Genomic DNA, 21,584 nt, shown 5'->3' with positions numbered 1-21,584 from the left:
TTATTTGATTGCTATTCTGAATATTTTTAGATGCTATCTCAATATACATTACATATCTACAGTGAATAGAATTGATTAACATGTGTCTAAAACACAGAAAAGCACATTCTTTCCAATCCAACTGTTACTTGTACCATGTGAATTCCTTCTTGCTGTTAAAGAGATTTTTCCAAACTTCATGGACAGTTAGTTTTTTACAGTGTTCAAGTAGCAAACTGCCATTATGCAGAACACGGGGATATCCCCAGGACACTGAAAAGTTTAGGTCAGAATCATATAGCTATGTCCTACCTCCCCATTCCAATGCTCAAGGAATCAAAAGAATATGGGCATATTTCTATACTCCTCAGGAATCCAGGAAGGACCAGAGTGCAAACTTTTGGAGTGCCTCAAAAAAACAGTAATAAACGACTCATACTTTACTGGGTATTTTTGCTGTTATTTTCATATCAATAAAGACTTTTTCTGAGAATGCCACTCCTGAAAGAGAGGTGTTTTCAACAATTTTTCTTCTTTGGAGGTGGGTTTTTTTTGACTCAGATATGCTTCACTAAATCCAACTGTTAGAGCAGTTCATAGAGCCAGATTCAATAATACAACACATGATGTTTGAAATCTGAACTTAAAAAATTGATACTAAAATAACAAATGCCTTAAATTGGTCTTTTCTGTATCCATCACAGCAATAATGTTGTAAATGTTAAAAATAAATCAATTTAGCTTGCTGGGAAATGTTAATAACAATTAATAGTCACCATCTCTTATGCCCATTAACATCAGTGGCAACTTGCAGTCTGAGCTTGAGAAGAGCTGTCCCTTAGTCAGGAATAGATGACAATTTGTCAGATTAATTAACTGCTGTTCTTTCTTACATCTTTCAGAGGTAATGACCATAATTAGCTCTTTACTTCCTAGAGAAAAATGGTTCCACTGCGCTAATTACATAAAAAAGGTTTTTGTATTCTTCTGTAAAAGAAGTCCTCTGATGTTCGCAAATTAGAGTCAATTTAACTGAAGGTGACAAATGAAGTTTACATAAAAGAAGAATTTCCTTTCTGATGAGTGACTGACTGAAAAATGGGTTAAACATTTTAACACCAACGGCATGCAGAGGCTACAATCAAGCAAAGCTTCCACTACAGCCTTCAAGTAACTTTTTCTGATCTTGCAGAACAGAAAGAAGCCATTTGAGAGAGTTTACCCACTACATTTGTTTTCCATTAAGACACTATTTTCAAACTCCTCATTAATATTGTCTTACCAAACATAGAATCTCGTAAGATTAAAAGTTATTGGGGAAAAATTAGGAATAACTGAGTGAAATGTAGCTGCCTATTATACAAGGAAATTAAATGAGAGCTTTTAATAATTTTGAACATATAAAATTATTTTTAAAAAAATTAACATTGCTCCCACATTGCCCCCTGAAGCCGCCAAAGCACACTACTATATAAAAGCAGCTCAAGATAATAAACCACCCACACTTAAGATAATCATTGTCATACATTACCATGTAAAATCTCAAAAACATTTATTCTCACAATACCCTGACAAATAAGAAAACACTTCTGTTTGCTGGTGGTGAAGTAAGACATGAAGAAGACAAATACTAGACCAGTAAAGAACTTAAGCACCTTATTTTTATTCACTTCCCAAACCACATACAAATCCAAAACTAATAGCCGCAAATCTTCACTGGAAACTGGATACAACTAGCCTCTGCCATTGCTTGTGTTTCTATCAAGGTTCTGTAAGTGCCTTGACTATATCTAGTAATAAGATATTCATGACCCTTATGGACATCCCAAGGAAGGCTATATTGTCCAATTTTACAGATCAGGATCAGAATTCAAAGACTTGCAAATGAAGAAGCAGTGAGTAGCACCCTTATCACCCAAAAACTCCTTACCAAATTAACCAATGAGCAGAATATAGGAAACGCAGTTTCCACTTCTTCTTCTTTAATCTGTCAAAGCATTTAATCTGTACTTCAAGCAGCCAGGTAGTCTTACACATTGGGGGATAAATGAGAAGAGAGCTCCTGTTTCTAGCACTGAACAGACCCAAATATCCTGAGTTATGTTACAATAGGAAAGACAGAAAATGAACATGAGTTATGTGTGCTAAAGGCACTTCCTGGAGCGAGTGAAGAGCTATTGACACATGTTTTCCTATTTGCTCTGAAACAGATACAGTGCAGATATAAATATCTGAGACTAGAATCCAAAGACTCCCTCTTTCAAAAAGCATACACCTGTACCTAAGTGACTCATACTTAATTTGTGCTGGTTCAAAAAACAGCCTCTACAAGATGAACTGGGGGAAACACAGTTTAAGGATGTCATATTTCAGATAATTTTACTTTGGACACTACCAATCAGGAAAAAAACAACTTATGCATGAGCTGCTCATTTCAAACAGACGGAAAGATGTCAACTTTCCCATGACTTCTTTCACCTATTTTAAAGAAGTGTGGCACCTGTAAACTTTCATAATTACTCTGAACAGACAAACTGTGGGTTTTTATGTCACAAGATTACAGAACTAAGAGAAACTGCATGTAAAGTCAGGTAGACAATTTTCACACCATCAGTAGTCTATAAGCACAGTATTGCCACACAGCCACACACTTTCTTACCTACATCCGAAATTGCAAGTACTGAGAAACAAAACAAGGCTTACCATGCCTATACCACAAGCTGTTCCATCAGCCAAAGGCATGTGCTGAGTACGACAACCCTTGTGAACACCTTCTGTGCTTGTGCACCATAAGCGTTTGCATTGTTTCTAAAAAGAAAACCAGGTTACTTTTTTTGCACTGGCAATACCATTTTAGACATTAGCTGTGATTATTTTACTGTTTTATTGATTGTGTTATTTTTATTTTCTCACACCATGCAGGCTTAGGACTTGCTATTGTACTACCATGTTTTCACAGATAAAGCCCCACAGAACCAAAACAGATTTTGCTTAAGACCAAGCAGGAATGTGGAATTTCTGAAATTGATCCCATCAATTAATAGATAACTTCATTTTCTACTTCAGTAGAAAATTTATTTAAAAGTGTAAGAGGTTATGGGTAATACTACACACAACAGTTTCCACTGAATCTCCCTAAGTGAAGACCCTAAGTGAATTTAACAGGAATTAAATGTACTGTCTAGAAAATAAGGCAGAAAGCCTTATTTTTAAATTGCTAAAAGACTCTTAATAGACAAATAACCCTTACGGATTAAACAAATTTATAAATCAGTTTTCAGTAACACCATCTTCAGGTGTTTGAAATCCTCTTTTCCTCTCCTTTAATATTCTCACAAAGCCTGACCCCTCTTATACAACATTTTACCTCACCAAAAAGCTCCACTTAATTCAGTTTGAATTTGAGCTTAAATGCTCTTCTTTAAACAGCTCCAACAAGACATACAATGCTGGTAGAGGAATTTTACAAGTTGCTCCAAAATCTAACTCTACCTGAAGTCTTGTCAGCAGTGAATAAAGTGTTATAATTGTGTTTACATTGCAACGGCCACATTAAGTTTTCAAGATACATCTTAAGTTTCAGTACTAATCTGTTTGAGTTTTCTCTCAGTTTTGTATACAAAACTGTCAGGCATGAAAATATTTTTGGACTCTGACAAAGTAGAGGGAATCTACAATTTGGAACAAACATTTAGAAGAAATGTTTGAGATAGTCTATTTTTAAGCTGTAAGTTTCTAAAAAGCATTAAAAGAAGCAGAGAAGCAAGATCTGCTAATGTAAGATATTATGAAAACATTTGCAGGAAGTGCTGAAATAAATCCCTTTAAGTTGTTGCAGGAAACTTTAGCATATGCAGCTTTAGATATTTTAAAAGAATTCTCACATTCATAGATATGGAAATCAAAATGAATTAAACCTATTTTCTATTGCTATAGATTTCTCACATGTGAAATTGCACTGCTGTATACTGAACTCTTCCACTTCAAAACAATATAACCTGAAATTTTACTTATTTCAGGATAAAATCATTCCAAAACCAGTACTTTTCAGTAATTTTTTATCCTAGATTAAGCATAACTTTGCCTGGTTTTCACTCACCATGTAAGGGCATACTTGTGACCCAATACCAAAAGTAAGCTCACACTGCTTGTTGACATCATACATTGACCCAGGCAGCTGAGAGGAGAGATGGAATGTTTCTCCACTAGGTTTGTCTAGGAGGCACTCACCATAACCAGTACTGTTGTAAAACAGGAACAAAATGTGAATAAATCACTCAACTCATGGGAACCTTCTCACTATTCACACAACATTTTACACACACATATCTCAGTGGTGTTATGTGTTTGCATGCTTACTTGCCTGTATAATGACTTTAATTGAATTAATGAATAAAGAAATGTACCAGATCACTTGATTTTCCTTTTTCGTATTTTGCATTTAGATCCACCAAAAAAAAATTAAGTGGTTTTTTTTCTCATTTTTTAAAAAAAGAAAAAATGGTACTACCTAAATAATACCCATCACTTATTTTCAACATAAATCTTTAGAAAATAAAGGGTGCCTATTCTAACCTACTAAAATAATCTTAAAGGTATTTTCAATCAAAAATACCACTACATTAAAAAAAATTCTAAGCTTTACATGTTCAGTGCAACTTTAATGGTTATAATTCACAAAAAAAGTTAAATACATGTATTTTTCTGGAGGACTGAGGCCCTGCAAGTCAGTGGTTAAATCAAAGAACAGTGCAAAAACTATATTTAAGCAATACCTTTAAAATACTTCTCAGAAATAAATGAAATTGGTAAGGCAAAAAAAAAAAAAAAAAACAAAAAAAAAATAAAAAAAAAAAAAAAAAAAAAAACTCCACTCCAAACCATAGCATTATATTGATACTTACTCAAGAAATTCAGTGATGTGTTTTTGACTGCATTTTGACCAGGTCCATGGACTTGTATGATAATTTAAAGTTGGAGCCATCACATGATATTGGTGTTTAAGTCCAGCTTCTTTACATTTAAAACTATCATCATGAGGCACATTAAACCTAAAAAGCAAAAGAGATAAACTCCAAAACAAATTCAGCAATAATTAACTGAAACTTTCTTTGCTGCAGCAGCAAATGCTTGAATTCTGAGTTTGAGAATGCCTTAAAATTTACTGGGACTTAATGCATCTATCTGACCTTTTGGCAATATCTTTAAAATTACTTACATAATTATCCCCTTATCCAAATGCTCCTAGTTGTATAGTGGTGGGTACAGGAAGAATTGTACAAGTAACATATTTTTTTAGCTTACCAGAAAAATTCCAGTGTCTTAGGAGTGCAACACTATAAAGGAACAACCCATGTCCTCAAATGAATATACAGGCCATGGCTGGTCTGTTCACAACATGCAACCCAACACTCACATCATAACTCGAACTACTCAGAAACAAAAACTGCAGAGCACATCAATATCATACTCAATGCAACTAACATCTTACATTACTATCTCAGTTCAAGTACCAAGACAAATAGCATGTGTCTAAGTGGACTTGCAGGCACAATAAAAGGAACAAGCTAGCTACTGAGCTCTGTACGGTCGTCGTTACCTACACTGCAGCATGCTCATGGAGCTAGAGTATAGCACCTTTCTGCCATCACTGATGAGGTATGCTTCATAAAATAAAATGCTGTCATCTCCTCTTATTTTTCAGTGTAAAGTATTTCTCTTTGTGTTACTCTACTGTACTCTGAAAGGATCAAACACAAGGAAGAATATTTCTGTGTTATATTAACAATTGTCTTTTCTTAAAGGTAAATTCCTAACAGAGCTAGAATACACTTAGATTTAACAGAACTATGTTGTACTACCTAGGGTATGCCCCACTGTCTCAACCAGTTCATATGACAAAAGGACAGAATTAATCTTTTGGACAGTTTTCCCTAGAATTCAGGATACCAACCAAGTTATAAAACTCACAATTTCTTAACCAGGCTCACTGCAAGAGGCAAAAATAATGACTCTTCTGAAAGGCCACATCAAACTGCACCCTCTTAGAAATGCAAAGCCCACTGCTGAAAATTGGTCACATTAAAAAGGAAATTAAACAAAAACAATTACCTGCCAAGAAATAGGTACTTACACATGTCCAAGCTCATGTGCTATAGTAAAAGCAGCACTCAATCCATTTTCTTCACTTACAGAACAACTGCGCAGTGGGTCGCACATTGTACCTAGCTCTGCTAAACCTGCAAAATTGAATCCTTGTATAAAAGCTTAAGGGAATGAATTGTCACATATTGCCATGCATTACAGTGAATGCTATGGCACTCAAGTCAAAAGTTGTGCCTCAAGTATGCAGCAAATTTACACAAAACAAACAACCACCTGGCACCAAAGTACACGCCAGGACAGAATAGCAATAAGAAATGGGAAACCATTATTTTTGTCTGTGTGGTTTAAATTTTGTATCTATTTTCTGACTATTCCTAAACCAATATTGACACTGATATTCTTATGCATGTAAAATCATACTGATGAAAAAGAGAGTAACTCACCAAGAGTATCACACTTCTCTCTAGCTCTGCAGATATCTTCCCTTGAAAGAAAATATTTATTACAAATCATTAGAGTATATAAAAGAATATTTGAAAAGTATTTCACTGTTGCTACACTAGTTACAGCAATTGAAAATCTGATTCTCATTCTTTAATGTTACAGGCCATTCAAATCATTTGAATTCTAGTGAAAGAAGTGATTTAAATTCACCGGACTAAGTCCACAGTGATGCCTTTTATCTAGCGTGCAAAGAATAAAAATTTATCATGTTCTTTCTCTAGAATGCAGAAGGTAGCTTAAGTATGAAATGATGCTGAAAAACATGCAAATTGAAGTATACTTGAAACCTTATTGAAAGAAAAATCAGTGAAAAAGAGACTATTCCAATGAATGAACATCAGAACCATCACTGAGGTGACTGGTGTACGGGCAGAAAACATACTAATATTTATATGCTTTCCATTTTAAGCTTTTCATAGCTCTGATCAGGCTATCAGGAGCAGTCACTGCATCCTTCAGCTGACTCTAACAACACTCCTCCCCTATCACATGTATGTACCAAAACTAGAGATTTAACTTCCTTGCAACACTTGCAGGTCTAATTAATTTCTATAATCTTTAATGGAAGGATAATCAGATGCTTATCTATCAATATAGCAATGTCAGAGTAATTGCTCACATATTGATAATAAGTATTTTGGAAGGGCAAGATAGTGTTATTCACTTATCTATGAATAATGTCAGTGGAATGGTTGAAAGATTATATTGTAAAAACAAAACTGAAGCATTTGTCTCACCTAGGTGGGTAATTGTGGCTACTTTAGATACTGTACCTCGTGATGAGAACAGCAGTATCGTGATGAGAAGGGTGAGTATCATCCAAAGTGTTTTGTGCTTGCTGCCATATGCAAAAATTACGCAGAGTGGTAGCTGCATTAAAAGTGATAGCTGGTCCTTCCTAAGCAAGAAATGGCCAAAAACATCAAATAAGAGCTTCAATATTCATGCACTTGCACTTACTGCATTGTCATTTGTGCTGCTAATCTACAAAGTAATGACTTGTGCATGGAAAGAAAGTCAGCAGGACTCGACATAAGAATTCCCTCAGCACATTTTTTGAAGGGCCAGATCTGAAGTCATCAGTCATAAGAACCCATTATCCTAAACAATGTATGTGAGCATTCACCATGTGTTCAATATTAGCAAATATAGTGACAAAACATTTATAATAAATAAATATAAATCCACATATTTGAAAAGCAAGTACTTCTTACAATCTTAAAATACTACAGCTGTTAGGGCTGAAAGCCTTCCATTGAAACCCTCTATAAAAAGTACTATTTTCCTGTCATGTTTCCATGAGCACAACCACACTTCAGGTAGTTCTGCCATAAGCTTTCATATACTATCTGGTTTATGTCAGTATAGGTCAAATGAACTTACTAATACAGACAGGAAAATAGAGGCATTAAAATACAGGCCTTGAAGTTAACATTGCATTTGACATATTGTTGCCTATTTTAAAACAACACTATGTAGTTAAAAAAATTTTATATTTAAACTAAAAAAGAACAACTTTGTAATTACAATGTAAGTTCATGCATTTTGTTTCTAATATAAGAAAGAAATCTTTTAAATATTTATTTTTCTTACCTGTTCATTGTGAATTACAACTAATTTGACAATAACTACATTTATAAGATTTCCAATACTTGAATCTTTATAAATAGCTGCAACCTAAAGAGAAAAAAAGATTAGAGTATTAAACTCACCTGGTAAACTATCTCTTTTAATGAAACAAACAAATCACCAGTGCAAACCAAGCCACTACACAACAGGTATCTCATGCATCCAACTGTACCTTCTACCCAAGGACACGGTGACAAAAAAAATAATATCCAAATGACTTCACTATAGTAATTTCCAAACAGACAAACAACATGTTGAAATGATAATGTAAAAAGTACACATATAGTTTATGGATAAAATATCAAAGAAAAGAAAAAAGTACTGTTACTGTGACTGTGAGGCATAAGCTGCTTTATATGGATGATTTGCAGAATCAATGGAAATATTAGAGAGCCTTAAAAAGCAACTTGGAACAAATAAGTTTTTATCTTGCTCTTAATGGAAGCTAGACTGAGCTGTAAAACTGTATAAAAAATAAACATGACATATACAAAGGTATCTTTCTGCATTCATAAAATTTGTATTTATATACCCAACAGGCATTTTTATACATACTCTTGCAGACAGATAGTAAAATTCATGAGTCAATTCCATGCAACTTTCAAAGTGGACTACTTTGAAAGTTATTTTTCATAAAAACAGTATAAAAAATTTACGCACTCCAAGTAACAGCTTCAGATACCTCATCCATGTGAATTCTGGCTTAAAGCAGTAGTCGAACGACAGCCTTATGTAAACAAGAGTTGCCACCAAACACAGAAGTACTGCCTTTCCTCCCTTCAAGCTTGTGCTAAGGCTGCAAGGCTCCAAAGTGATCAAGGAACTGATACAACTGCAAATTTTTGGGTTTTTTTTAATCACATTATACTGGTCAATATGCTCTCATTTCTTGTGCAGTCTCCAACACAAGTGCTGACAGAGGGAAACGGGAAGAAGAACAGACTTCTTTCAGAAGTCTTTTGAGCCACTTGAACTGGCTCAAATTGCTTGTGAAACCACAGCCTTGCAGTGTATAAATTCTATTTACCTGAGGTCAAGTAATACTGCTAAAACTTAGAACTGGGGCTCCCAACTCATGCCCTACCTTTCTCTAAACTGGAGACACTATGCAGTACTGTCCTTCATTCCTTTGTTGACAAACAAGCTGGAAGTAGAGGTTTCAATAAGAGTAGGGGCTTCAGAACCCATGTGGAGAACATATTTCAGAGAAGTACAGCTATTGTTTGCTTCTTTCCATACAGACTCCTTTCTTGGTAACTAACCAGCAAGTAGCCAATTACTCTTAGGTGGGAATAAGGAACATCTCTCAAATACTCACAAAAGTGCTGAATCCATTGGGCATGGACAAACTCAGAAGCCTTTACAAAAGGTATCTGAAATGCTCAAGCAAAATTTAGGCAGAATTGAGGGGAATAAACTATCATTTTTCTAATATCAAAATTACTTAACCACAATCAAGCTCATAATGTATTCTTCTACTTTGAAATCCACTTTGATAAACTTAGAAAGGGTATTTCTGGACCTTTATCCTCTTCACAGTCAAAGTATACTCCTATAGGAACTGCTGTTTTACAATAACACAATTATCACATCCATCTCAACTCATGTAACCTATAGGGAGCGAATTCCTATAGGTTTGCTCCCTATAGGTTACATGAGTTGAGATGGATGTGATGGTCAATTAAGAAGGAGAAGGGATGAACTGTTCTGTAGACATGACTATCTAGAGATATGTATTTAAACATACATTTTCATACAGGACATGAAGAGCAGCTATTTCATTTCTTCATCCCTTTACTATGGAAAGAGACAAGATGTTTAATTTTCAGATGTATGAGGCTAAGGCAGATTAATTCCAGCCCAGCTCTTTCAAGTTTTACTTTTCTTCAGCAAAGAAGAAACAGAATATGGATTCATATGGCATTCTAAAATCATGTCAGAGAGGAATCTGAGATGAGACCTGTGAGGATCTTTGCCATATTCCAAGAATTGGAAGACACTTATTCCAAGGATTGATTCTAATACCATTTAAGCTGTTATAAGAGGCACTTACAACTGAGAATTTGTTACAGTATAAACTTATACAAGAAGATTACTTGTGTATAGCACTAACACAGACTTTTTTCACTGGACATGGTTGTTGCACTTGTCCTTGTAGACCTTCATGGATTCACACAGGCCCACTCCTCAAGCCTCTCCAGAAGGCATCCCTTCCCTCAAGCAACTCAACCGAATAACTGAACTTGGTGTCACCTGAAAACTTGCTGAGGGTGCACAAAATTACACTGCCAGTGTCATTGATGAAGATATTAAAAATTGTTAGTTCCAATACGGACCCTTGAGGGACACCACTCATTACTGGTTTCTGTTTGGAAATTGAGCCATTGATGATCCCTCTTTGGAGTGGCCATCCAGTCAATTCCTTATCCATCTAACAGTCCATGCATCAAATCCACATCTTTCCAATTTACTGGACAGATTGCAGTGGGGGGCTGTATCAAAGGCTTTACAGATGACCAGGCAGAGTTCTTTCCTTGCCCCTGGTGCAGTTACTCCATCACAGAATGCCACTAAATTAGTCAGAAACATATCTTAATTAACTTGTAAATCAGTCTTGTTAGTGTCTGGTTTTGGAACAGAAAGCTCTGAAGCTCAGGAACCAGATGCATTTCACTGGCTGTCAAGTAAAGAGCATGCAGGTCATCTGAGGTAGTGACACAATCAACAAAAACCAACACATGACTTGTCCAGTACTCTAAGACTATATATATCAGGTCGAATAGGCAAAGGGATTGAGAACTGAATGGGAGAGTTAACTAGGTTCAGCCAACACCAAACAATGCCTGCATGCCTAAACTGTGACTTTCAACCTTCAATGCAAAATTAGCCTTAAGTTTCCCAAATGCCTCCTCTGCTATAGTAGAGATAATTTCTGCTCCTGGGTGATTAGAATGATCCAGGCAAGGAGTTAAGGCTGGAGACTTCTTGTAACTAAAACTTAGCAGTTCTTGTTCATCATTGTAGCAGTACTTATACCGTAGTTGATGGATGTTCCCTCATATACATTAATAGTTCTTTGAAAAAAATCTTTTACTGCTGTGCAAGTGCTTTCTGTCAAGGTTATCCTGCTGACAAAATCTGGAAACATAGAGGAGGCAAAGAAACCAACACAAAACACAGAGACAAGAGTGCTCCATCCTGCCTGTTGACCCAATGTCCATTTAAAATAATTGAGCAAGAGTGTATCTTCAAAACACAAAACTAGTTACTCATACCTCAGAGGAGCTGCATTAGACTGAGTAAGTATATGAGAGAAAAATATCTCATTGCATGTCTGAAAAGAATCTGTTGCAGGACTTTCAACACTATATCTATGCACCATCTGAATTATGTACTGGTTATCCCTCTGCAGAATAGCTGAGGACTGGAATAATGTCATGTAGATGCCAGAGGTCTGCACTTCTTGCCAAAATGTGAAACACACCTGTTTCCATTATGAGAGAAAGTAAGTTCATGCTAAAGATAAAATAATGCTGCTGTCATTAATCCTATGTTTGAGTCAAACTATGCGTCCTTTGCCTCATGACCATGACCTCCAAACATTTAGTTATTACCACTGCTTTCAAAAGATCAAGAGCAAGACTGTATGTTGATAACAAGATGCTCTTACCAGCAAAGTTCAGTATGCATTCTCAGCATGGTCGAACAACTGTGAAAAGTCCTGAAAACTGATAACCACAAATCAAACTTGAAGATAGGTTACCTAAGGAACTAGGCAGACTAAAATAATCCACTGAGACTTGAAATTTTACAGTGATGCAGGAAACTATGAAAGATCTGGAATATAATATCCTTATTTTTGGTGAAAAAAAAATAAGATGTAAGTAGTCCCTGCTCATGTATTCTAAGGATATTCCTCTCAGTCATCTCTTATTGGAGGCATTCCTGAAAAGAGATGATGAAATGGGATAGGAATTTAATAGAATATACCATTTCTTTACAATTTCCAGATCCCCTTGGTTTACAGTGATCTAAATCCAGGCTTCAGAGAAGTAGGAGGCAGTAGCCAAGATAAAGTGAAATTAGTTTCAAAAGATTTTTCAAACTCTTAAAACCAGCCTTCACCAACCAGAATACAACAAAGAATGGGGAAAAATACAAATTAAACTAGTTACGCTTTAGTGGAAGGATCACAGCTTTTATTTTCAAGAAAGTGTGAAAGATTAAGTCAGACAGCTGTGGCTGCCAGTTTATTGGAAGCAACTTGGTCACACAGTTTAGTTTCTCTTGAAAATCCTGTTTCAACTGTCCATGAAAGTGTGACTGAATAGAGGCAAAATGCCCTATTTAGAAAAGGTGCGGATAAACAAGCAAGTACCCCTAGAGGCTGGAAGGTAAGTAAATGATATATCCAAATCCAATTGGATACATCTTGCTTAGCTCTTTTTTCCTTCCTTTTTTCACTCCTAACATTGTATCACAAGACCTCTTTTTCTTTCCTCTTGTCTGGTACACACAAGCATGGTACCAAGAAAAGACAAACATTCATATCCCCTGAAAGAAACACAGCATCACTTCATAGCCTGTATGTCTTTTGTAGGCTCCAGAATCTTCTATGTATCACTGTAGTGATGAAAGCATGTAAGATATCCAGGATCTGGGAGATTTCTCCTTCACGTTTTCCAGTGTCATATTGATTCTATCATACACTTTGTAAGACCCAAAAATTGTCTGAAGTCATGAGATATATGAGCAGCTACGGCTTCAGAGAAAGAACCATGTTATTTCTGTTGGTGCTACTCCTCTATTCAGTGGCATGCATATTTCTGTACAAAACTGGCTTCCACAAGTAGATCCTAATGGCAGCAAAGACTTCTCATGCAAACTTGCACAAGTATACCCATGCCTCAGACTTCCCAATTTTTTCCCCTGTAGGTTTTAGTTCATCTACTGCCCCCTCACCCAAGTCTTGTTCAAGCTACTATCCGCTCAGTTAACCAAGTAGAGGTTCTACATGTCACCTCATGGAGTGCTTTAGTGGAGGCAAAAGGAAAGAATACATACCTGCATTTTAAAGCCTGAGTTGCCTTTTGTGTTGATTTTGGCTAGGGTAGAAATATTGTCTTCATACTAGCTGGTACAGGGATATGTTTTGGATTTGTGCTGACCACAGGGTTGATAATACAGAGATGTTTTTATTATTGCTGAGCAGAGCTTACACAGAGCCAAGGCCTTTCCTGCTTTTCTTCCTGCCACACTGGGAAGGAGACTGGGGGTGCCTGGGGGGCTGGGAGGAGACACAGCCAGGACAGGTGACCCAAACTGGCCACAAGGAGATCCCAGACCAGGTGCCATCATGCTCAGTGTATGCACTGGGGGAAGGAGGAGGAAGGGGGGACATTTGGAGTGATGGAGTTTGTCTTCCCCAGTAACCATTACATGTGATGGGGCCCTGGTCTCCTGGAGATGGCTGAACATCTGCCTCCCCATAGGAAGCACTGAATAAATTCTTTGCCTTCCCTATTAAATTGCCTTTATCTCAACCCACGAGTTTCTAGCTTTTACCCTTCTGATTCTCTCCCTGATCCTGTTGGCGGGGGAGTGAGCAAGTGGTTGTGTGGGGCTTAGCTGCCAGCTGGGGACACCCCATCAGGAATGCCTGTGTTCTGTCTCACCTCTAACCTGTAACTGAGATGGGTGCAAAGACAGAGCTTTAATATTGCAGTAAGTCAGAAGATGGTAACAGTCATGATCATCACCATCTACAACTGTTCAATGAAAATACATACCACAGTTAGATCACATCAAATGCCATCATGTACAGCACAATGTCAATGCATTTTCCTTTCAGAATCTAAAAGAAATGACCTTCAAAGATCATTTCAGAAGACACAGCCATTGACAGGCTTCTCTAGCTGTTAGAAGCTACTCAGAGAAACACTGAGCTGCTTGGCAAGATTGTCTCCTTATACTCATCGTTCCTATTCTTATATGAGATGGGTCCCAAGCAGTTTAAAGGAAGGCCTTTATCATAATTGGACAATACCAAGACTTCACCTTAGGAACACCTCTTGAACTACTGAAGAGAAATTCATAAAGTCTAATTATTGAACCAACAACAACAACCACCACCTAGACAAAAATTGTAGTAAATAATACTAACAGCAGTGAAATGTAAAGACAGGCAAGTATGTGCCTGCCCACATACTGCAAAATAAAATCACTTAGGAAAAGACCCTTAAAATTATTGAGTTCAACCAAACACTGCCAAGTCCACTATGAAAACCTACCACTAAGTACCACATCTGCACATCTTTTACTTACCTCCAGGGATGGTGACTCCCCTGCTTCCCAGGGCAGCCTGTTACAATGCTTCACAACCCTCTCCATCACATAATTTTTTCTAAACCTTACTGGTACAGCTTGAAACCATTTTCTCTGGTCCTTCACTTGTTACTTGGGAGACAACACTGTTCCCCAACTCAATACAATCTCCTGACAGGTAGTCGTACACAATGGTAAGGTTCCCCTGAGTGTAATTTTTTCCAGGTTAATGCCTCCAGCTCCCTCAGCCACTCCTCATATGACTTGTGCTCCAGACCCTCCATCAGCCTTATTGCCTTTCTCTGGCCATGCTCCAGGCACCTCAATGTCCTGGAGTGAAGGGCCCAGAACTGGACACAGCACTCAAGGTGCAGCCTCACCAGTGCTAAGCACAAGGGCACAAGCACTGCCTTGGTGCTGCTGGCAACACTATTTCTCATGCAAGGATGCCATTGGCCTTCTTGGCTACCTGGCACACTAACTCCTCTGTATTAGTTGGTCAACCTCAAGATGTAGTGAGGTATTATCATGACGTTTCATATACAGGCATCCTGGAGACACAATTAAAGGACAGTCACAACTAAAGAATAGTTGGCTTTTATACTTCCACAGATACCCATATGTCAAGATAAATAAGAAGGCCAGCTCAGAGAATTTATATGAATGATACTTTGAAAATTGTTTCCAGCTATGCATATTTATTGGTGAATAAATACCCACTTTCATTTTAATCATGCCAAATGCACAAGATCATGGGGTTTTTTTATATACACAGAAGAAACATAGTAAGGTATATCCTTGGCTTGTGCCAAGAAAAATATGCCTTGTGCTGGCCTTCTAGATTTTACTGCATAAGAGATAAAAAGCACTAAACATTCCTGTAGCTTTAATACTAATGCAATGATCTGAATGAGAAAGGGGAAAAATACTGAGGTTCAAAGGAACAGCTACAAGGAACAATATATTCACCCCTAAATTTTGAATGTAACTATATTCATTGCCTTTCAGATGGTAGCAATACAAATTAAATTACTAACATATAAACTATTTAGGTCTACTGCCTATTTTTAAATGATGACTATAGGCAAAATCAATATGCCAAATATTCTTAAAGGCATCAGTGTTTTCCCAGTGTGTTCTGGAAAGATGAACTGTTAACTACTGTATAGTATGAACTGTGAAGTACAAAAACAGTCTTTAAATTCACCCCATATATATTAAGATAAAATAATTTGTCTGGTTTTAATGATGGGACACATTGGTGCACACACACTTCCCATATAGGAAATACTTCATGATGATTGCTGATTATGATTGCAAAAAAAAGCATCAATAAGACTCTAACTAGAAAAATTTTTTACTGTTAAGACCTACTAATCACTGCCTTCTATTACATATGTCAGTAAAAGATGGCAACCCTAAAACTTGTCTAAAGTTTTTGTCTTAATGAAAATCAAAAGCATCAGCTTTTAACACCATATTTTAATAGCACTATGATACAACACCCCTTTATGGCTGGCTGCAAGCTAAATGATTTAAATTGATGTTGTCTCAATCCTCTCCTTGAATGCATGGCTCTCCCCTCCCATGCTCTGACTTCAGCATTCCCATGACTAGGCAGTCAGCCAAGTTCACAATCTGAGCAGCCCATCACAGCCCTACCACAGGTGGTTTTATATGTCATGACTTCTTTTCAAAAAGGCAAGACTACAGAGTTTTTCCTGCAAGCAGACTAAGAACAGACCTAGTAGGGCTTTTTTTTACTACCAAACAAACTATATAAGCAGTAAAGTACTTAAAAGGATGTCAATAATCAGGCTATTGATTCAGAAAATGAGGACAGTACCTCAAAATGTTTAATAGAACCAAATTTCAGGTGGTTATGAATTTTACAGTAAACTCCAGTGTTTTAATGAATTATCTCAGTTGCTAAGATCAAGCCTTCATGCCTGGGGCTCTGAACTTTCAGAACATAGTCTAAGTCCTCCAGTTACTAAATCTATTCAGGCAGTGCCTACTGCCTGCTCTGCTGATACAATACTTGGAGGAACAAGAAGAAACTGTTCAAGTTAAGCAATTACAGTATTCTTATTGTTTTATTTATTGTTTCACATTAAATAATACCACTCTTTGTGTTGAAATACAATAAAGTTTTTCATAAAATCCTATGGCAAAGGTTCTCCTTCTATCTTGAAGTACATATTTCAATCAGAATAAGTATTTCCAAGATATAATGTAAGTAATGTGAATACTCATATTGCCAACATTTATGCAGTTTTCTTTAAAGGGATTACTTGCATGCTGAGAGCTAAGCCTTTTCAGGTTGAATTGGATGAGTGACAAGATACTTAAAACCCTAAAAATATTTAGCAGTATATTTCAGTTCTTATTTGCCACTCATAAAACAGCAGCACGTTTACTTTGGTGGCTTTGTTGATGCTAAAAAAAGCACCAAAGAAAATAAAAGAAAAATGGGCAAGGATTTCAAAGGTTCTTCTGGGAGCTAGATGTCTAAGTTTCATTAAATTTAATGTCATTTATATGCTTAAAGGTTTTAGGTTTCTTTAATATCCAAGCCAGAACCAAATAACCTTAAAAGTTTCAGAATTATTACAAGAGTAAAGCATAATGCTTCAATTAAAATGCCAGCAACCTGACAATTTCCCATAACAGAAGTTGCTTGACCAGATACTAGTACCAGTAAAATTTAATAACCAAAGCTATCTGTATAATGGCAGAAAGGATAAAATGTAAAAGTTTCATTTCTTTCCTTTATAGGCTATCAAATAAGACTAAAAATGGTTCAATTTCAAACACTAAGAGGCTGTGGGTCAAGAAATGACCCACTAGCATACTGATAAATTCTAATGCAGATTACATAGCAAAGAATGATAGTCACTTGTTTTCCTATCCATCACATTTTTTTACTAGTTTACAGAAAAATAACTGTTATGGATAAGAAGTTATAGAAGGCTGTATATTCATTCACATTATTTGTGTGACTAATATCTGTGTCAGGAGAGGGTTGGATTAGATAACTTCCACTTGTTCTGTGATTCCAAGCCATTGCTGAAAATGCTTGGAAGAAATCAAAAGGGAAGGGATACAAGTTGGGATTTGTATTCTGTGGGGGAAATGGAGGCAGGAGAAGGGAGAGTGCATGGAATTTACTGAACTGTAAAGAAAATATTTTAAAAATAAGATCTGAATTTATACTTTTTATATCTGTATTTATAAAAGCTCAACGTTACTAGAAATAACATCTTAAGAAATTTTTGTTTCAAGATCACTGTCTTCTGCATATATATATATGGAATAGAGCTGCCAACAGATGCAAGCAATAGATCTTACCACCTTCAGAGGCATTCAGAGATATTAAACTCACATTAAATATGTAGTGGCCTATTGAAGGCTATTACCCCAATGCCAGCAGTAAGTGTCAAACCCTAGTTTTACAGTACAGATAGGAAAGCACAAGAAAGAAATGACAAGTTTTTTAGAAAAGAACAGGTATTCTTTCACTCATACAGTATATGTTAAATACTAGATCTTAAAATCAGTTCATATATAGGTTATCTTTAATAGCAATTATATAATGCTTATCTTATTCACCTAAAAGTCCAACTGTGTAAGACAAATATGGCACTGTAAGGAATAGTACTTGAATGTACAACATCTACAGATGCAAAAACAATGATTTCCTCTTAAAAAAAAAATTAGGAATTACCTATAATCACAACAGGGCCTCATGAAAAAGATATAATAAATGTTCCCTTTCATCTTATTGTAAAGTGCTCTAAAAAACAGCTTCTATTTTAAAGTAATGTCTTTACCACTTCACTTTGTTCCTTAGTAAACCTCTTTAATAAAGGAAGTAACCATAAAAAATTGCATCTTAGGGATTAATTGTTTCAAAAGGAATTCCTCTGTACTGTAAGAGGCAAAAGAACTTTCAGTATGGATTTTTTTTTTTTGGTAATACATGAACTTTTGTACCTTCACACCACTAAAAGTAGAAAAATTCAGAAGACTTACAATAACATATGCTAATCTCCCTTAAAACATTATTTTATTTTTCTTACAAACTAATTAAAAGAAACTTTATGTTCTCAATTTACATACCTACATCATCTGTGTAATAGATGGCAGCAGCTGTAGTGTCATCAGCTGGAGATGTGGATATTAGTGAGCAGAATTCAGCTCAGCTCTCTAAGTGCCTACAACCCAGCACCACTTCACACACCATAGGTTATAGAATGCACAACTGGCAGATGCAACACATGTTCTACTTGTTTTACAGGAGACTTGCACAGCTTGCTGAAGCAGCAGCTGAGGCCACATCAGATGTCCTACCACATCCTAAATGGCATGGGGCATTTCTATGAAGCAAGTTAATTAATCATGGTAAAACTACAGTGCTATTCTGTTCATCCAAAGTAGATGTCTGTAACTGTCAAGTTAAAAGCCATCAAAAAGCAGATGTCTCTATAGATACTTATGTGATAGGCGCTTTAATTTGCTACCCCCAAGCTAGATGTAGTTTCATATAAATTAAGCTTCCTGAATAGATGTAAGGACAGAAATCTATGAATAATTACAATGCAGAATATGTTAGCATGCCTTTTCCTAACAGATTATTCAAGTGATGTCAAGGTAAAACTTTTGATTTTAGAGCTTACTGTACTATATTCTGAATCATTTTTGGTTCAAGAAAGAATTTACCACATAAAGATCACAAATAAATTATACCAACTCTAAGTCTGACCCATAGTAATCTGAAGTTTCTTGAAAAATTGAAAAACTAGGATTACTATAACCAAGCTTTTTTTTTCACAATGCCATTTAATATCTGTCTGCTGTAATTAATATGTATTTTTCACACCCTGAAACTTAAGAATTCATCTAAAGCAAGAGAAAATCAGGAAATGGATCTCATAATTTCACGTACACATGGTATACTGCATTAAACTGAAAAGACCCATAACCTTAAATTTTGACCCATCTTTTTTATTTATATTTATGTAAACTCTTTTTATTATACAGAATTTGATCAAACCAGAAGACAGGAAAGTTGCTGAAAAGAAAACAACAGAACAGAAATAATTTAAATTCCTAATGCTTAAGAACTTACTTACTATTGACATCAGAGTTAGTACATAGTGCTGTAAATTCTGCCCATGGTGACGAACCATTTTGGTGTCAGCTGTGACCATCACTTCTACATATCTTGGATAGGAAAGAAAACGTTTCTTCCTGGAATGTGGATTGCCACCATCCTCTACGGAGATGTTATTTAAAGCATACTCTGAACTGAGAGACTTCTGTAAAATGCTGCTCTTTTCATCTAAACTGCTGAAGGTTGGATGTAATAAAGTGCTCTTCTGCAACTCTTTCTCTGTAAAATAAAAAGATTTATTGTTGAATACAGTTGCTAAATACAAAGGCAAAAGGCTGCCCAAAATAGAAAAATTTGTATTTATGATCTTATTTCCAAGAGAAACTGTGGAACCATTAAAAAAATCCCAAAAACACAAAAGACTCTAATAGGAACCCCAAATGAGGTGTCTTGAATATTTTTATATAGTTCTATCATAAATGGATTATTTGTTACAAATTAGTTAAGACACAGCAATACTACACAGTTCCTAGACAGCAGTATAATCCAAACAGGAAGGCTGGAAGGAGATAAGCACTACAGCTTACTCAGTACAACAAAGGACACAAGTTAGTTAAACAAAACGCATTTTTATGCACAAACTTTTGGCACCAGAAGAACAAATAAAATCAAACTACTTCCAACTCCTGAATTCAAGTCTTTACTGACTTTCAAATTCACATAACATTATATTTAAATAAATATGGAGTTTAACTTTATAAGCAAGTACACACCAAAAGCCTTAAGTGATCTCTTTGACAGTTTTGTAAATATTCATTATGTAGAATCAGGCTCTAGGAAACACACAATCTACTCAGATATCTTCAACTAAGTACTGTAATACTTCCAATTATACTGCACAGTCCAGCCAACAAATGCTTCTGATGCCTGATACAGAAAAACAATGCCTTTACCAGAGTGATCTTAGCTCACATAAAAAATACCCAACAGAGAAGCATATCTGAATTCTCACTGCCCTCTAGCACTTCAGCAGCTAACTGGGCCCTCCAGCCCCTTCAGAGGAAACCTCTGCTGTCTCTGTGGAAACTCAATTTCCCTCTTAAAAAGTAGCCAAAGGATATGTCTCCTAATCATTTTATTCTAATGACTTAGTGACCACAGCACTGACCCAAGAATTCAGACACCACACTTCTGTCACCCTCAACTTGAGAGGATTTAAATCTACACATTCCATTATTCAAGGGAAGAGCCCTCATGTCTAAACTTTAAGGTATTTTTGAGAGATCCACAGTTTGTCTTCCTTAAAGTTAGGGTACAATATGGCAAGAAAGAAAAACAGTAGAGACAACAATAATTACTTTACTGAGTAATTGTTTAAAAATCAATCACAAAATAAGGCTATACTAATCATGAAGCCATTAGCACTAACAATGAGGGGAGAAAGCAGGGACTGGCTCTGAAGAGGAACTAGTTCAAGAGTATCCACACATACTCTTATGTGTTTAGACTAAGTTGGATGCACTGAAGAGAATTGGCTGAAGCAGTTTCATATACACAATCTTTACTAGGTCACAGAAAGCGTCTGAGATTCCAGAGTACTGGCAAAATGGGAAATAATACTCAGATTTAAAGGGAGAGTTTAAAGATTATCTAAATTTATGGATCAAACAAATCAAGAACAAATCAAATTAATTTTGTTTACCAACACCAGAAATCAACAAGTGGATAAGTAATAGCTATGAGACTTATCCAAAACCTATTCTGGCAAACTCTGATGAGCTTCCACGTCTAAAGGAAACAGAACTTATGGACTGAGGAGATGCAATAAATATCCTATCCTGACCTGAGTAAGGCACATATTAGGGTTGCAAAAAATTTCTTCATTGGCAAACTAGTTTTAGAAGAAAACAGTACGAAGAGGAGAAAA

The 21,584-nt window shown here is 36.0% G+C and overlaps 1 protein-coding gene across 1 annotated transcript in view; it reads right to left on the bottom strand.

Moving 5' to 3' along the window:
* Nucleotides 1–21,584, bottom strand: part of ADAMTS20 (ADAM metallopeptidase with thrombospondin type 1 motif 20) — an 85,229-nt gene that overhangs the window by 49,812 nt on the left and 13,833 nt on the right. Inside the window, exons 4-11 of the mRNA XM_058022645.1 lie at nucleotides 19,677–19,936; nucleotides 8,182–8,265; nucleotides 7,362–7,486; nucleotides 6,528–6,568; nucleotides 6,113–6,218; nucleotides 4,884–5,030; nucleotides 4,079–4,220; nucleotides 2,683–2,787 (exon numbers count right to left, since the gene is read on the bottom strand). Coding sequence (XP_057878628.1) covers nucleotides 2,683–2,787; nucleotides 4,079–4,220; nucleotides 4,884–5,030; nucleotides 6,113–6,218; nucleotides 6,528–6,568; nucleotides 7,362–7,486; nucleotides 8,182–8,265; nucleotides 19,677–19,936 — 1,010 coding nt within the window. The remainder of the gene's footprint in view (nucleotides 1–2,682; nucleotides 2,788–4,078; nucleotides 4,221–4,883; nucleotides 5,031–6,112; nucleotides 6,219–6,527; nucleotides 6,569–7,361; nucleotides 7,487–8,181; nucleotides 8,266–19,676; nucleotides 19,937–21,584) is intronic.

This window comes from Melospiza georgiana, chromosome 4, assembly GCF_028018845.1.
Source record: "Melospiza georgiana isolate bMelGeo1 chromosome 4, bMelGeo1.pri, whole genome shotgun sequence".
Taxonomy (NCBI): Eukaryota; Metazoa; Chordata; class Aves; order Passeriformes; family Passerellidae; genus Melospiza; species Melospiza georgiana.
This window is presented reverse-complemented; position numbering and strand designations above follow the sequence as displayed.